Raw genomic sequence first — 12,333 nt, 5'->3', positions numbered from 1 at the left:
CCAAGGGAAATCGGGTTTTGGTTTAAAGTACAGGTACCTTAAACTGCTACAGGGGCAAAGAGTCATCCCAGGGTGCCCGGGTAGCCTGGTCAGTAAGCCTCTGCCTTCAGCTCAGGTCATGATCTCAAGGTCCTGGATCGAGCCCCGCATCGGGCTCTCTGCTCAGTGGGGAGCCTGCTTCCCCCCCTCTCTCTGCCTGCCTCTCTGCCTACTTGTGATCTCCATCAAATAAATAAATAAAATCTTAAAAAAAAAAAAAAAGAAAGAAAGAAAAAGCAAGGGTCATCTCTCTACTTGCTGCGGGAGATGGAAGCTGGACGCCAGTGCACTCTGCACCCGGCCAGCGCCAGGCTCTGGGGAGCCTGGGTAAGCCGGACAAGGTCCTCACCGTCGTGAGGCTCGCGGTCACATGTAAAGAGGGCACAGGCGGGGAAACCACACTGGCTTCCTGACACCAGGGAAAGCAGGTTGGGGGGCTGGAGAGGCACCGGCGGCTTCCAGGGCAGGCAGCTCAGGTGCGCTGGTGCGTGAAGGACAGCGACAGCACACGCTTATGAGGCGCCCGTCACAGCCCATGCTCCGTGCTTCACTGAGTCATTCAAATTTCAAACAACCGGATTTGCAAAGAGAGGTTGAGTCCTTTGCTAATGGCCACAGAGACAGCCGTGGGAGAGCCAGGGTGGGAAGCCAGGCATGACCTGTCTCCAGGGTCCAGATGTCTAAATGCCAGATGCGTCGCCCCGCTCAAGGCTCGGCTGAGGGGGCAGAAAGCACAGCCTTTACACGCGTGTGGAAGCAAGAACGTCTTAGCAGGTCAACAGGGGAAAACATGCCGGCTGCCGCACCAGCGCGTGAGGGAGAAGGAAGCGGCTGGAAAGAGGCCGAGGAACACCTCTCGAGGCAGCAGAGGGGAGCTGGGCTCAGGGAGGGCGGATGCACAGGGCAAAAAGGCCTCCAGGGGCGCCTGCGTGTCTCAGTCCGTTAAGCGTCTGCCTTTGGCTCAGGTCATGATCCCAGAGTCTTGGGATCAAGTCCCACATCGGCTCCTTGCTCAGAGGAGAGCCCGTTTCTCCCTCTGCCTGCCGCCCCCCCTGCTTGTGCTCTCTCTCTGACAAATAAATAAAATCTTAAAAAAGAAAGAAAGAAAACGCCTCCAGAGTCCCACCAGCCCGCCCTTCCTCAAAGATTCACGGGGGCAGGAGCTAAAGAGGGCTGGGGGTGGCAGGGGCAACCGCAGGTGGCAGTTTGGGCACACAACCCTGCCCGAGGGTGGAGGCCGCCCCGAGGCAGGGAGCAGCCCGGCTGTGGACAAGGGAGGACGCAGGACCTCACCCGGTGAAGGCGGGGAGGCAGGCGGGAGCAGGCGTCTAGGAAAACCCGTGTTTGCCGCTGGGTGAACACCACCAGGGAGCCCGTGCCGAACCCTGCTTCCCTGTTCCTCGTGCCACTCGCTTCTCAGCTGGTGGTAACCAGTCCCACCGGCGCTGTTTGTGGCGAGAGGAAGCAAAGGGAGGCAGAGAGCCCCCAGCGCTGGACAAAGGCACTGACTGAGAACGCCGACCGGAGGGGACTCCGGCTTCTCACCAAACCCCGGCCGCCTTAGCCACGCTGGCTTGTGCGCAAGCGTCCCGGGACGTCCGACGCCAGCCTGCCACGCGGGAGTGCGGGAACACGCCGGGACGTGGACGAGCCACGGGCGTTCCTGTCGTATGCTCCTAGGGGGCCTCGGGGCGGAAGATGGGTGATGGGAGGTGTCCCTTGGGCGCACAGCCTGCGCCAGCATTCACCGGGCGACAAGCGGCCTTGGAAAAACAACGGGATCCTGCTTTCTCTACTTACCAGTAAAAGTTCCAATCTTCGTTTTCTGTCACTTGGATCCATCCTCTCTTTTCAAAGTTATTTATCAGCACGGACTTCTCGATATCAGTGACCCATTTCACTTTTCCTGCCATAATCCTGGAAGAGATCAACGTGTTAGAGGTTGGAAATGTCAACAGCAGGACACTATCCCTCACACACCCCAAGCTCCCCCGACTCGGGCTGTGGTTCTCGGCCATCTGGCAGAGACATCTGGCCATGTCTTTTGTTGTCACAGCTGGGGACACGGATGCCTCGATACTGCCTGACACCCTATGGCGTATGGGACGCCCCCTCCCCCATAGCAAGTCACCCAAGCCAAAATGTCAACGGTGCCAAGACTAAGAAAACCTGGCCTGTGGGGGGGGGGAGGGAGCAGTGAGAGTCACCACCCGATGGGTGTCGCCATGGGGACAGGAGCCACCAGGCAGAGGTAGCACCTGGGCTGTGAGACCTGAGGCGGGGGGTGGCCCTCGCAGGGTGGCTGGGGGAGACCGCGCTCAGTAGAGGGCCCTGGAGCTGGCTTCCGGAGGCTGGGTGGGAGCCTGTCCCAACAGGAGCACCTCCCACCCTGTCCAGCGCTGCTACCTCCCTGCTTCCTCCCCTGCCCTGCTCCATCTCACTCTCTGTAAGCGCAGGTGACCTTTAGCTGACCACATCACTGCCTTTTACTAGCCTCCGTGGCTTCCCAGTGCTTTTAAGATCTGCAGACCCTCAGCCCTCACCTGTTTCTTCTTTACGTGCTATGTTCTCGCCACACTGGACTTTTCTGCCCACACTCTGCCTCAGGGCCCTGGCATGTGCTGCTTATCTGTGCCTGTGGCACTCCCCCACCCCTTGCCTGGCAAAGCTGCTGCCCACTCATCGGCCAGCGTAAGTGGATGTCACTCCCTCCACAAAGCCTCCCTGACCCCAGACCTGGTTCATGGCCACTCGGTGCTCCTGCACTCCTGGCCCTGCAAGAGGACTGGCAGCTGGCTTTCTTCTTCGCTGCTTTGGGCCCAGGGTCTAGCCCTGCACCTGGCAGGTGACAGATACCCAATCAGACTGACTGACTCTGGCCCCAGGTCTGTCAGCACCACTGTGTGACTTGGAGAAAGGTAAAAGATGAGACCTGGGTCTGCCTTGCCTCGGGAAAGGGAGAGGGAAGACAATTCCGTGGAGCTTTCACACAAAACAAGCCCACTGCCTCCTCACCCTGCCCAGTAGTGGCGGTGTCACAGAGCTGGGACTTGAGTTCAGGGCCGGTTCTGAATCTCACAAGCTGTGTGACTCTGGACAAGTTACTTAACCTCTCTGAACTTCTTGTTTCCTTCTCTCTATGAACAGCATGTACCCATCTCACAGGGCTATAGTGAGGATGAAATGAGTGAACGGTGGAACAGTGCGCAGCATGTAGAAAACACTCAAGCGGTATCTGGTGGTACTGTTGCCATCGTCACCACTTTACGGATTTGGACGCTGAGGCTCAAAGGTTAAGAGCCCCTATAAGAATCAGACTGAAGGGAGCCATGGAGCCCTGACTTGAGCCCACGGTGACCCAATTCTGATGTGCCGCCTCTTCACACAGTCTGCTGTCCCCCCCGCTCTGAACATGGGCTTCATCAGGATGCCCGTGCCCCCCGGGGTCAAGGTAAGAAATGCACGGAACTGCCCTCTGCAAAACGAGAAGTCGCCCTGTGACGATAGGAGGCTGTTACTGTGGACAGTCAGCAGCCGCCGCACAGAAACGCTGGCAGAGGCGGCACGGGAACGGAATCCCCGCGCGCTGTGACCCCACACCCCTCCCTGGGCCAACCCCAGCCTGTGTCCAAAGCCCTGGCGAGTTGACGCTCTCCCCAACTTCAGCCCTCACAGCCCAGCAGCCCAATCCTGCTCCGACTCTGCCCCCTAGAGTCCAACCGCAGGCTTGGGATTGTGGGGAGAACCGTCCCCCAGGCAGGCAACGACAGCCCCAACACCGCCCCTCATATCTCAGTGCGCTGCCACCTGGCACAGGTGCTGACCCGCAACCCGCCTGGGGGTGACCCAGCAGGGCCATTGATGGGGCCATGTTGGAACAGTCAGAAAACGCTTCCCAGGTGTGATCCCCAAACCCCATAAAGCAGACAGGGCACATATTCTCATCCACACTTTATGGAGCAGGACACAGAGCCTCGGAGGTCAGGCTTTCTCGCCACCCCACACACCACTTCCGCAGGGCACTAAGGAAAACCAGCATCTCAGGCCGGACCCACCATAGGGACTCCTGGAGCCAACAGGCACGGCCAAGTTCGCTTCAGCTTTAGGGCCTGCTGCTTGGGGTTCGTACCTACAACAAAATGAACACACAGGCAAAATGTACATGGCCCAGGACCGAGAGACGGTCTGTGAACACGGCAAAACCGTGTCTTCTGCTGAACAAGAGCACGCCACGAGCTGTCTTGAGGGTCTTTTCTTATTGTGATACATTTTTCTGGATTCTCTTACTTCTTGACTCCGGCGGGACTTTCTGGGCCACCCTGCCACTCCACTTCACACGCGCCCAGCACCTGCCTCCCTGCTGCTCCCACCCAGGGCTTCTCACCCAGCTCCACTGATCCCAAAGCTGCAGGTCAAAGGCCACCTCCCCCAGGGAGCCATTCTCGTCACCTTTTCCCTCCACCGAACCACCCAGCCTTCCCTATATGTCTCCTGCCATCTTTGTTGGCACACAGAACTTCCTACCTTGCCTTTCTGGTCTTTGTTTACCTTCCTTCTAGAGGAAAGTAAGGTGAGGAGAGGACTCTCTTAGTCCCCTGCTTCCTTCTCATCCCCCCGATTCTTTCTAGACTTAGGTGTGAGCATTTGCAATAACGTTCACAGCGCATGTGGCAGGCCCCACTGTCTCCAGCACCCAGCCGTCCGGCACACGGGGAGGGGGGGCAAACAGTGCCTACTCCTCACGAAAGTGAGGGAACAGACACATCCCCAAGGGTCAGTCCTTTGAATCTGACTCTGTTTTCAAGAGTTACTTTCCTGTAAATATTATGGGTTGGAACTGTATCCCCAAAAAAGATATGTTGAGGAGTGCCTGGCTGGCTCAGTCAGTAGAGCATGTGACTCTTGATCTCAGGGTTATGAGTTCAAGTCCCACATTTGGCATAGAGATTACTTAAAAAAAAAAGAAGGAAGTCTGGACGCAGGGACACATAGACACACAGTTCGGAAGATGGTCACGTGAACATGAAGGCAGAGATGAGAACTGTGCAGCCACAACCCAAGAAAAGTCTGGGTCCACCACAGACTGGAAGAGACCAGGATCCTGCCCAGATTCTTCGGGAAGAGCACGGCTCTGCCAGCACCTTGATTTCAGACATCTGGCCTCACTGAGCCACTCACTTCATGGCACTTTCAAAGTACAGCCCAGGAAACGAACTCGAGATATAGCCACCCCAGGCACTTGAAGAAAAAGGAAATTTACACCTATAAAGAGTTTTAAGTATATATGTGGGAGACAGCACAGTAAAGTGATGTGCAAAAGGACAAAACAGTTGGGGCGCCTGGGTGGCTCAGTGGGTTAAGCCTCTGCTTTCGGCTCAGGTCATGATCTCAGGGACCTGGGATCAAGCCCCAAATCGGGCTCTCTGCTCAGCAGGGAGCCTGCTTCCCCCTCTCTCTGTCTGGCTCTCTGCCTACTTGTGATCTCTTTCACACTGTCAAATAAATAAATCTTAAAAAAATAAAAAAGGACAAAACATTTATCTATAGTTTAAAAAAAAGAAGAAAAAGAAAGAAATGAACTAAGGCCACCTCTCCTTTAAAGAGACGTGGGACCGGGGCGCCTGGGTGGCTCGGTGGTTTAGGCTGCTGCCTTCAGCTCGGGTCTTGATCTCGGGGTCCTGGGATCAAGTCCCGCGTCGGGCTCTCTGCTCGGCGGGGGGCCTGCTTCCCTCCCTCTCTCTGCCTGCCTCTCTGTCTACTTGTGATCTCTCTCTGTCAAATAAAAAAAAAAAAACTTTAAAAAAAAAAAAAAAAAAAAAGAGACGTGGGACCTCTTTCCAGAAATGCACCAAACCAGCATGATAACCACCACTGGGAACCAATGACAAGGCAGCCTCAGCAGAACCAAAGGAGGGACAGCAGTTCCCCCGCACCTGAGGCTCGGGCACTTGGTTCATTTCCCGCGCTCACACATTCATGGGGACTCGCGAGTTTTCTTGGGGCCTCCATTTCCCCCATGAAGAAAATGGGAATGAGAGCCCCAGGGCTTTGGCAGGATGGCTGAGATTACTGGGAGGTCGGGCGGGTGTGCTTGTGGAACACCAGAGTTCACCGAATTTGAAACGAGCGCACCCGCTTTCCCTGAAGGTTTCTGACGCTCTCCCCGATTCAGCCCTGCACGCTCCTCCACTTCAGCCCCTACTTACAGTGGGTGGGCCAGGCTCCTGGCCAGGTGCTGGAGGTCAGCCCTGCCCTCACGGAGGAAGTAACTCGATATTTACTTTATCACCCAAAACAACAGCCATGACTTCTATGAAGCGCCAGGATCCACCAGGCACAGGGCCGGGCACTCTGTACGCGTGTTTCTCTACTTCCTCTGTCCCTCAGGCTCACACGCTGCTGGGAGGCAGGTGTTCATTCTCCCCGTTTACACACGGAGAAAGTAGGGCTCAAAGAGTAGCAGGCAGGGGCGCCTGGGTGGCTCAGTGGGTTAAAGCCTCTGCCTTCAGCTCGGGTCCTGGTCCCGGGATCCTGGGATTGAGCCCCACGTCAGGCTCTTTGCTCGGTGGGGAGACTGTTTCCCCCACACCCCCACCTGCCTCTCTGCCTACTTGTGATCTGTCTGTCAAATAAATAAATAAAATCTTAAAAAAAAAAAAAAAAGAGTAGCAGGCAGAGCACAGACTGCAGCCTGTGGATGCCACGCTGCCTCCCCTCCCCACTCTGTCAACTGTCCCTTTACCCCACAGGGCAGGGGGTGGGTGGACTGGTCTCTGTCCCCCAACACCCAGCCAGGGCCAGCCACAGTCAGGGGGCTCAGAAATGGTGTGCAGAACAGACAAAGGAACCCGCTGGCCACAGAAGCCAGGGCTGACTCCTTCCCAACCTTAAGAAATACGAAGCCCCTTCCCTTAGAAAAATCAATAAAGAAATACCAGATGTCAGACAGTTCTCCTGTTACTTCCTCCTAAAACAGGAAAGAAAAATAAGTGAGGTTAGCAGGACCGTGTAATGAACTTGGTAGGTAACGACTGTAGTGGGGTTCACATGAACTGAACGTGAAGCCACTGGTCAGCTACTTTCAACACTAAGCCCCACAGGAAGGGATAAAGACAATGTGGTATATATATGCAACAGAATGATTACTCTGCCATCAAAAAGAATGAAATCTTGCCATTTGCAACAACGTGGATGGAACTAGAGGGTATTATGCTAAGCAAAAGTCAAAGAAGGACAAACTACATGATTTCACCCGTATGTGGAATTTAAGAAACAAAGCAGGTGAACATACGGGAGTGAGTAGAAAGACAGAGGGAAACAAACCATAAGCGACTCTTAACTGCGGAGAACACAGAGGGCTGCGGAGGTGGGTGGGGGATGGGCCGGATGAGTGATGAGGATGAAGGAGGGTACCTGTTGTGATCAGCACCGGGTGCTGTATGTAACTGACGAACCACGGAATTCTACTCCTGAACCTGATATCGCACCGTATGTTAACTAGAATTTAAATAAAAAATAGAAAAAAAAAATTTAAAAACCCAAACTGAGCATCCTAAAACCTAACCCAGAGAAACAGAGTTAGGTGTGTGGTGATCTTTGTGCTGGCTGTGCTCGAATCCCAGTGGGCTGTCCCCACCTGAGGTTCGCCAGCCGGGGAAAGGCATTCTCGAGGCAGGCAGTTAGCTATGTTCAGAAAGTGATGTGGGTCCCTCTGCCGGGGCCAGTGGGCAGGACCTTCAAAAGCCTGAGGACAGGTTTCCACGGGGACGGCCCTGGGTGTCTGAGCTTCGACAGCCCAGCTTCTCACCCACCCGCTCGGCTCTGACAGCCACCCTGTGCAGGGACCACTACTGGAGACGCGAGCACCTGAACGAGGTGCTCGTGGACAGTCCCAATCCAGGGAGGCAAGAGAGTCATTTCACAAGCTGGAAGCCCCGGCAGCAAGGTGCTTTCACAATCCAGCAAAGCTCAGCTGTGGTCCTGAGGGGGAGGTGACTCTTTTTTTTTTTTTTTTTTTTTTTCTTAAAGATTTTATTTATTTATTTGTCAGAGAGAGAGAGGGAGAGAGAGCAAGCACAGGCAGACAGAATGCCAGGCAGAGGCAGAGGGAGAAGCAGGCTCCCTGATGAGCAAGGAGCCCGATGTGGGACTCGATCCCAGGACGCTGGGATCATGACCCGAGCCGAAGGCAGCTGCTTAACCAACTGAGCCACCCAGGCGTCCCGGGAGGTGACTCTTAATCCCGACAGCAGCAAATGGTGCCAGCTCTACTCCAGAAGATTCCAGATCTGTCTATGCCTCTCCCCAGCGTCCCCATAACCCTGGACAACCACAGCAGGCTCCACTGGTTTCCTTAGCACCACCACCCCATGGCACCCATGCTCTGCCTAGCAGAGTGACCCTCTCATACGCACAAAGCAAATAAGGTCATCCTGCTCACAAGCCTCCAGGAGCTTCCATTAGCCCCAGAAAACAACCATTACCTACAACCAACTACAAAGTGGACCCCATGTGACCTGGGCTCCCCATTACCTCTCAAGCTTTGTCTCCAGCACCCCTCCCCATCAGCCCTCTGCAGCCCTGGGCTGCCTTTCAGCTCCTCACACCCACCAAGCTGCAGCCTGTCTCAAGGCTTTGCTCTCCCCCACATCTGGCCCCTTCTCGAAGGTCAGCTCTTCAGAGTGACTTTCACAACGCCAATCTCAATGCCCCCACTCATCACACTTTACTTCTCTGTGGCCGTCAGGCTGCACACGACTGTTTTGTCCACGGCCCACAAACCCACCGCACCAGCATCACCTGGAGCTCGTTAGAAATACAAGTTCCTGGGCACCTGGGTGGCTCAGTGGGTTAAGCCTCTGCCTTTGGCTCAGGTCATGATCTCAGGGTCCTGGGATCGAGCCCCACGTCGGGCTCTCTGCTCAGCAGGGAGCCCGCTTCCCCCTCCCTCTCTGCCTGCCTCCCTGCCTACTTGTGATCTCTCTCTCTCTGTCAAATAAATAAATACAATCTTTAAAAAGAAATAAAGAAAAAAGAAATAGAAGTTCTTGGGCGCCTGGTGCCTGGGTGGCTCAGTCGGTGAAGCGTCCGCCTTCAGCTCAGGTCATGATCCCAGGGTCCTGGAATCGAATACCGCATTGGGCTCCCAGCTCGGCAGGGAGCTTGTTTCTCCCTCTCTTCCCTGCTCTCTCTCGCTGTCTATGTCTCTCTCAACTAAATAAATAAAATCTTTAAGAAAGAAAGAAAGGAAGAAAGACCAATTCTTACGCTTCCCCCAACCCCTACACAGATGCGCATACTTGGACTCCTTGGGAGCGGGCCCAGGAATCCGTATCTGAACAAGCTCTCAGGTGAGATCCCTACCCTTGCCCAAGTTTGAGAAGAACTGGTCTAGTTCACGTATTTGGTTCCCTGGTGATTACCTGTCTTTGACACGCATATCTCACGTCAGGAGAGCAGAAGTGTTGTTCTCAATCATTGCCTACTGAACGCCCAGCATCCAGAACAGCGTCTAATAATAGCAGGTGCTCAGTCAATATTTGGTGAATTAGCAAAAATAAAGAGGTGAATTCCCTTCCCTCATGCAATCAAACAAGCCAAGCAGTGCTCAGGCACAGCCCAGCCCTCCAGAGGCTGGCAGGCCCACAGGCGGGAGAAAATGGTAAACAAACACCCCCAGACGTTCACACTTTTTCCAGGGGCCTGAATTAGGAGATCTGGAGTTTAGCAGATCTCCATGGAGTGAGGAACATCTCGGGGAATATCCGTACCCCCAACCCCAGGAGGACAGAACTTTGCGAAAAGGCCTTTCATTTCCCGGAGTTATGACCACTCCCTGACAAAAGCCAGGCCAACCTTTCAAGAGAAACAGCAAGCAGAGGGAAGAAATTATATTCATAGAATGAATGCACTTTTCTGGGTCCAGCCATAAAAAACGGGAGGCTCCTCCGTCCCCAAACCCACTACGCAAACACTTTGGTCACTATCACTTCCAACAAAGTCCCAACGAGGTCAGGATTCTAGGGCGTTTCGATTCCTTTCCAGCTAGTCTTCCTGGAAAAGGAAAAAATACCATCTTTAAAGAAAATAATGAATAGTGTAAACGACGACTTCGAAACAGCTGGATGGCCCCGTTCTAGCTCCGCACGCCCCTGGGAGACAGTGCCATGTTCTACAGCAACCACTTAGCAGGGCTTGTAATGCCTTAGGCACAGGGCAAGACCAATCTTTTTATAACTGCCACAAACCAGCACTGAAATGTGCTCAGTACAATATATCCGTGAACAAAGAGCCTCTCTGCAAACCCTAACCTGCTTACAACAATGAGATTCTTTTACTTCTAGAACGAGTTCCCTGTAATGCCCCGGCTACTCTATGGGGTGCTCGGCTACCTCCGCCTCCCACCCTCTTGGACTGACAAACAGGGAGGAGAAATGCTCAGGTCCAATCCAGCACAGAAGGGCAGGCAGGGCGGGGGACACGAATCCATCTCCTAACCAGCGCTGTCACCACAGGTCCCCCGCCCCCTGCAAAAGATGCAGGAGAAACAACACAGACTGCAAACGAATGGGAAAAGCCTAAACGATGAAATTCTGGGATAGCCAATATGAATCAGAATGCAATTACAACGACCGGGCAGCACAGGGAAAGTCACGGGAGCTCGGAGGAAAAGCGGGGGCACAGTGGTCAGCGCAGGCTTCCGGGAGGACGCGGGTCCGGCAAGCAGCCCCTGAACAAACCACACGGCGCGGCCGCGGAGACGTGGGCGCTCAGACCCGCTCGCGCATGCGTACTCGTCCACCAGGGCCGGCCACACCCTCGTCCCGGGTTGCGGCCTCGGCGGCGGGGCCTCACCTGTGGGCGCAGAGCCCCGAGGAGCGCCGAGAGGCGCGCAGCTGGGTGGCCACGCGCCGTGCCCCGGCCCCGCCTCCAGCCCCACTCCGGCGCGGGCAGGAGGACGCCGCTCGCAGCCCCGCGGACCGGCCCGCCGCGCGCCGAGCTGTACTTCCGGGGCGGTGCTCTGGCAACCGAAGACGCCGCCGCGGGCGCCGCGACTGCTTCCGGGGTCACATTTTCCTGGCTCACTTGTAGGCCCCCAGCTCCGTGGTGCGGGCGCGCATCCTACGAAGAGGAAGACGGTCCATCGCCGGGAGGCTCGCAGCCTTCAGGACCCAGAAAAGAGGTCGAGAAAGGTCGAGGCGCGAGGTCGAGCCTGACAGTGGGAGGCAGAGCCATGTGAGGAATTGGGCCCCGGGTCTGGAGCGCCCTTGGTCTCCTCTGCTGCTCAGCTTCCCAGTCTGCAAGGCTGGGACTGCAGGTAGCGCCGACCTCGCAGGGTCGAGTGTCCTTAGGTGTCATCCTGTGCCCCAGTCGTACTGATCAGTAAATGTAAAGTCAGTACTCAAAGGTCCCCTCATTCATGCTCAGTGCCCTCTGAGCATGGGGCTGATTTAGTTTCTGAAACTATATTTTGTAAACTCTCTGTTAGGAAGAGGCAGCGCGGCCTCGTGAGCAATTTAAAACCGGGGTCAGACATCCTCGCTCCAAAATCACAGCTATGTGGCTTTAGGCAGGTCGCTTCCCTATCTGAGCCTCAGTTTTCTTGTCTATAAATGGGGATAACAGCACTAATATTAAAGGGTTGTTAGGAAGATTATTCAAAAAAAAGAAAGAAAAAAAGAAAAGAGAAGAAAGAAAAGGCGGGACGCCTGGGTGGCTCAGTTGCTGAAGCAACTCCCTTTGGTTGGGGTCATGATCCCAGAGTCGTTTGCTTGAGGCCCCCATCAAGTCCCCCAATCAGGCTCCCTGCTAAAAGATAAATAAAATCTTAAAAATTAAAAAAAAAAAAAAAAGCAGGTGGTATAGCACATAATAGTTGCTCAAATTGTTGAAATAATTCAAAATAAAAGCATGTATTCCAGATGTTTGTCAGCCACAAAAGTGCACTTAGAAGAGGCATGAAAAAGGAGAAACAGAATTTTACAACCCTGCTCTGATACATTCTAGCTGCTTGGGCATCCACACAGCCCAGTCTCTCGATTACAGTTTCTCCCCAGAGATACAGGAGTAATGATCATCTCTCAGGGGCAGAAACGATTTTAAATTCCTGGTGGCTAGCACCTAGGAAAGTGTATGTTTTACCCCAACCTTGTGTATGCTTGTGTAGCGTATGTGCCATTCCAAAGAGTGTCGCCAGCAGCCAAAATACCAGAAGGCTTGATGACAACCACTGCCGAGAGATCAACAGAGAAGAGAAAAAAAAAAAATTATGACCAATGTGAAGAATTAAATGGG

At 54.4% G+C, this 12,333-nt stretch overlaps 1 protein-coding gene across 3 annotated transcripts in view; it reads right to left on the bottom strand.

Annotated features, from left to right (window-relative positions):
- LOC111157543 (tubulin tyrosine ligase like 1) overlaps positions 1-10,963 on the bottom strand; it is a 31,067-nt gene extending 20,104 nt beyond the window's left edge. The window contains exons 1-5 of one of the 3 annotated variants that reach the window (XM_022519045.1): positions 9,462-10,331; positions 7,453-7,536; positions 6,975-7,006; positions 4,095-4,168; positions 1,840-1,956 (exon numbers count right to left, since the gene is read on the bottom strand). In XM_022519045.1, coding sequence (XP_022374753.1) covers positions 1,840-1,952 — 113 coding nt within the window. In that variant the 5' untranslated portion in view covers positions 1,953-1,956; positions 4,095-4,168; positions 6,975-7,006; positions 7,453-7,536; positions 9,462-10,331. Of the gene's footprint in view, positions 1-1,839; positions 1,957-4,094; positions 4,169-6,974; positions 7,007-7,452; positions 7,537-9,461; positions 10,332-10,893 lie in introns of those variants that run through there. The other 2 variants (XM_022519046.1, XM_022519047.1) reach the window with 2 other exon arrangements.
- Between the last annotated feature and the right edge of the window lie 1,370 nt (positions 10,964-12,333).

This window comes from Enhydra lutris, unplaced genomic scaffold, assembly GCF_002288905.1.
Source record: "Enhydra lutris kenyoni isolate GAN:26980312 unplaced genomic scaffold, ASM228890v2 scaffoldscaffold55, whole genome shotgun sequence".
Classification (NCBI taxonomy): domain Eukaryota; kingdom Metazoa; phylum Chordata; class Mammalia; order Carnivora; family Mustelidae; genus Enhydra; species Enhydra lutris.
Note: the sequence above shows the minus strand (reverse complement) of the source record. Positions and strands in the feature narration are given on the sequence as shown.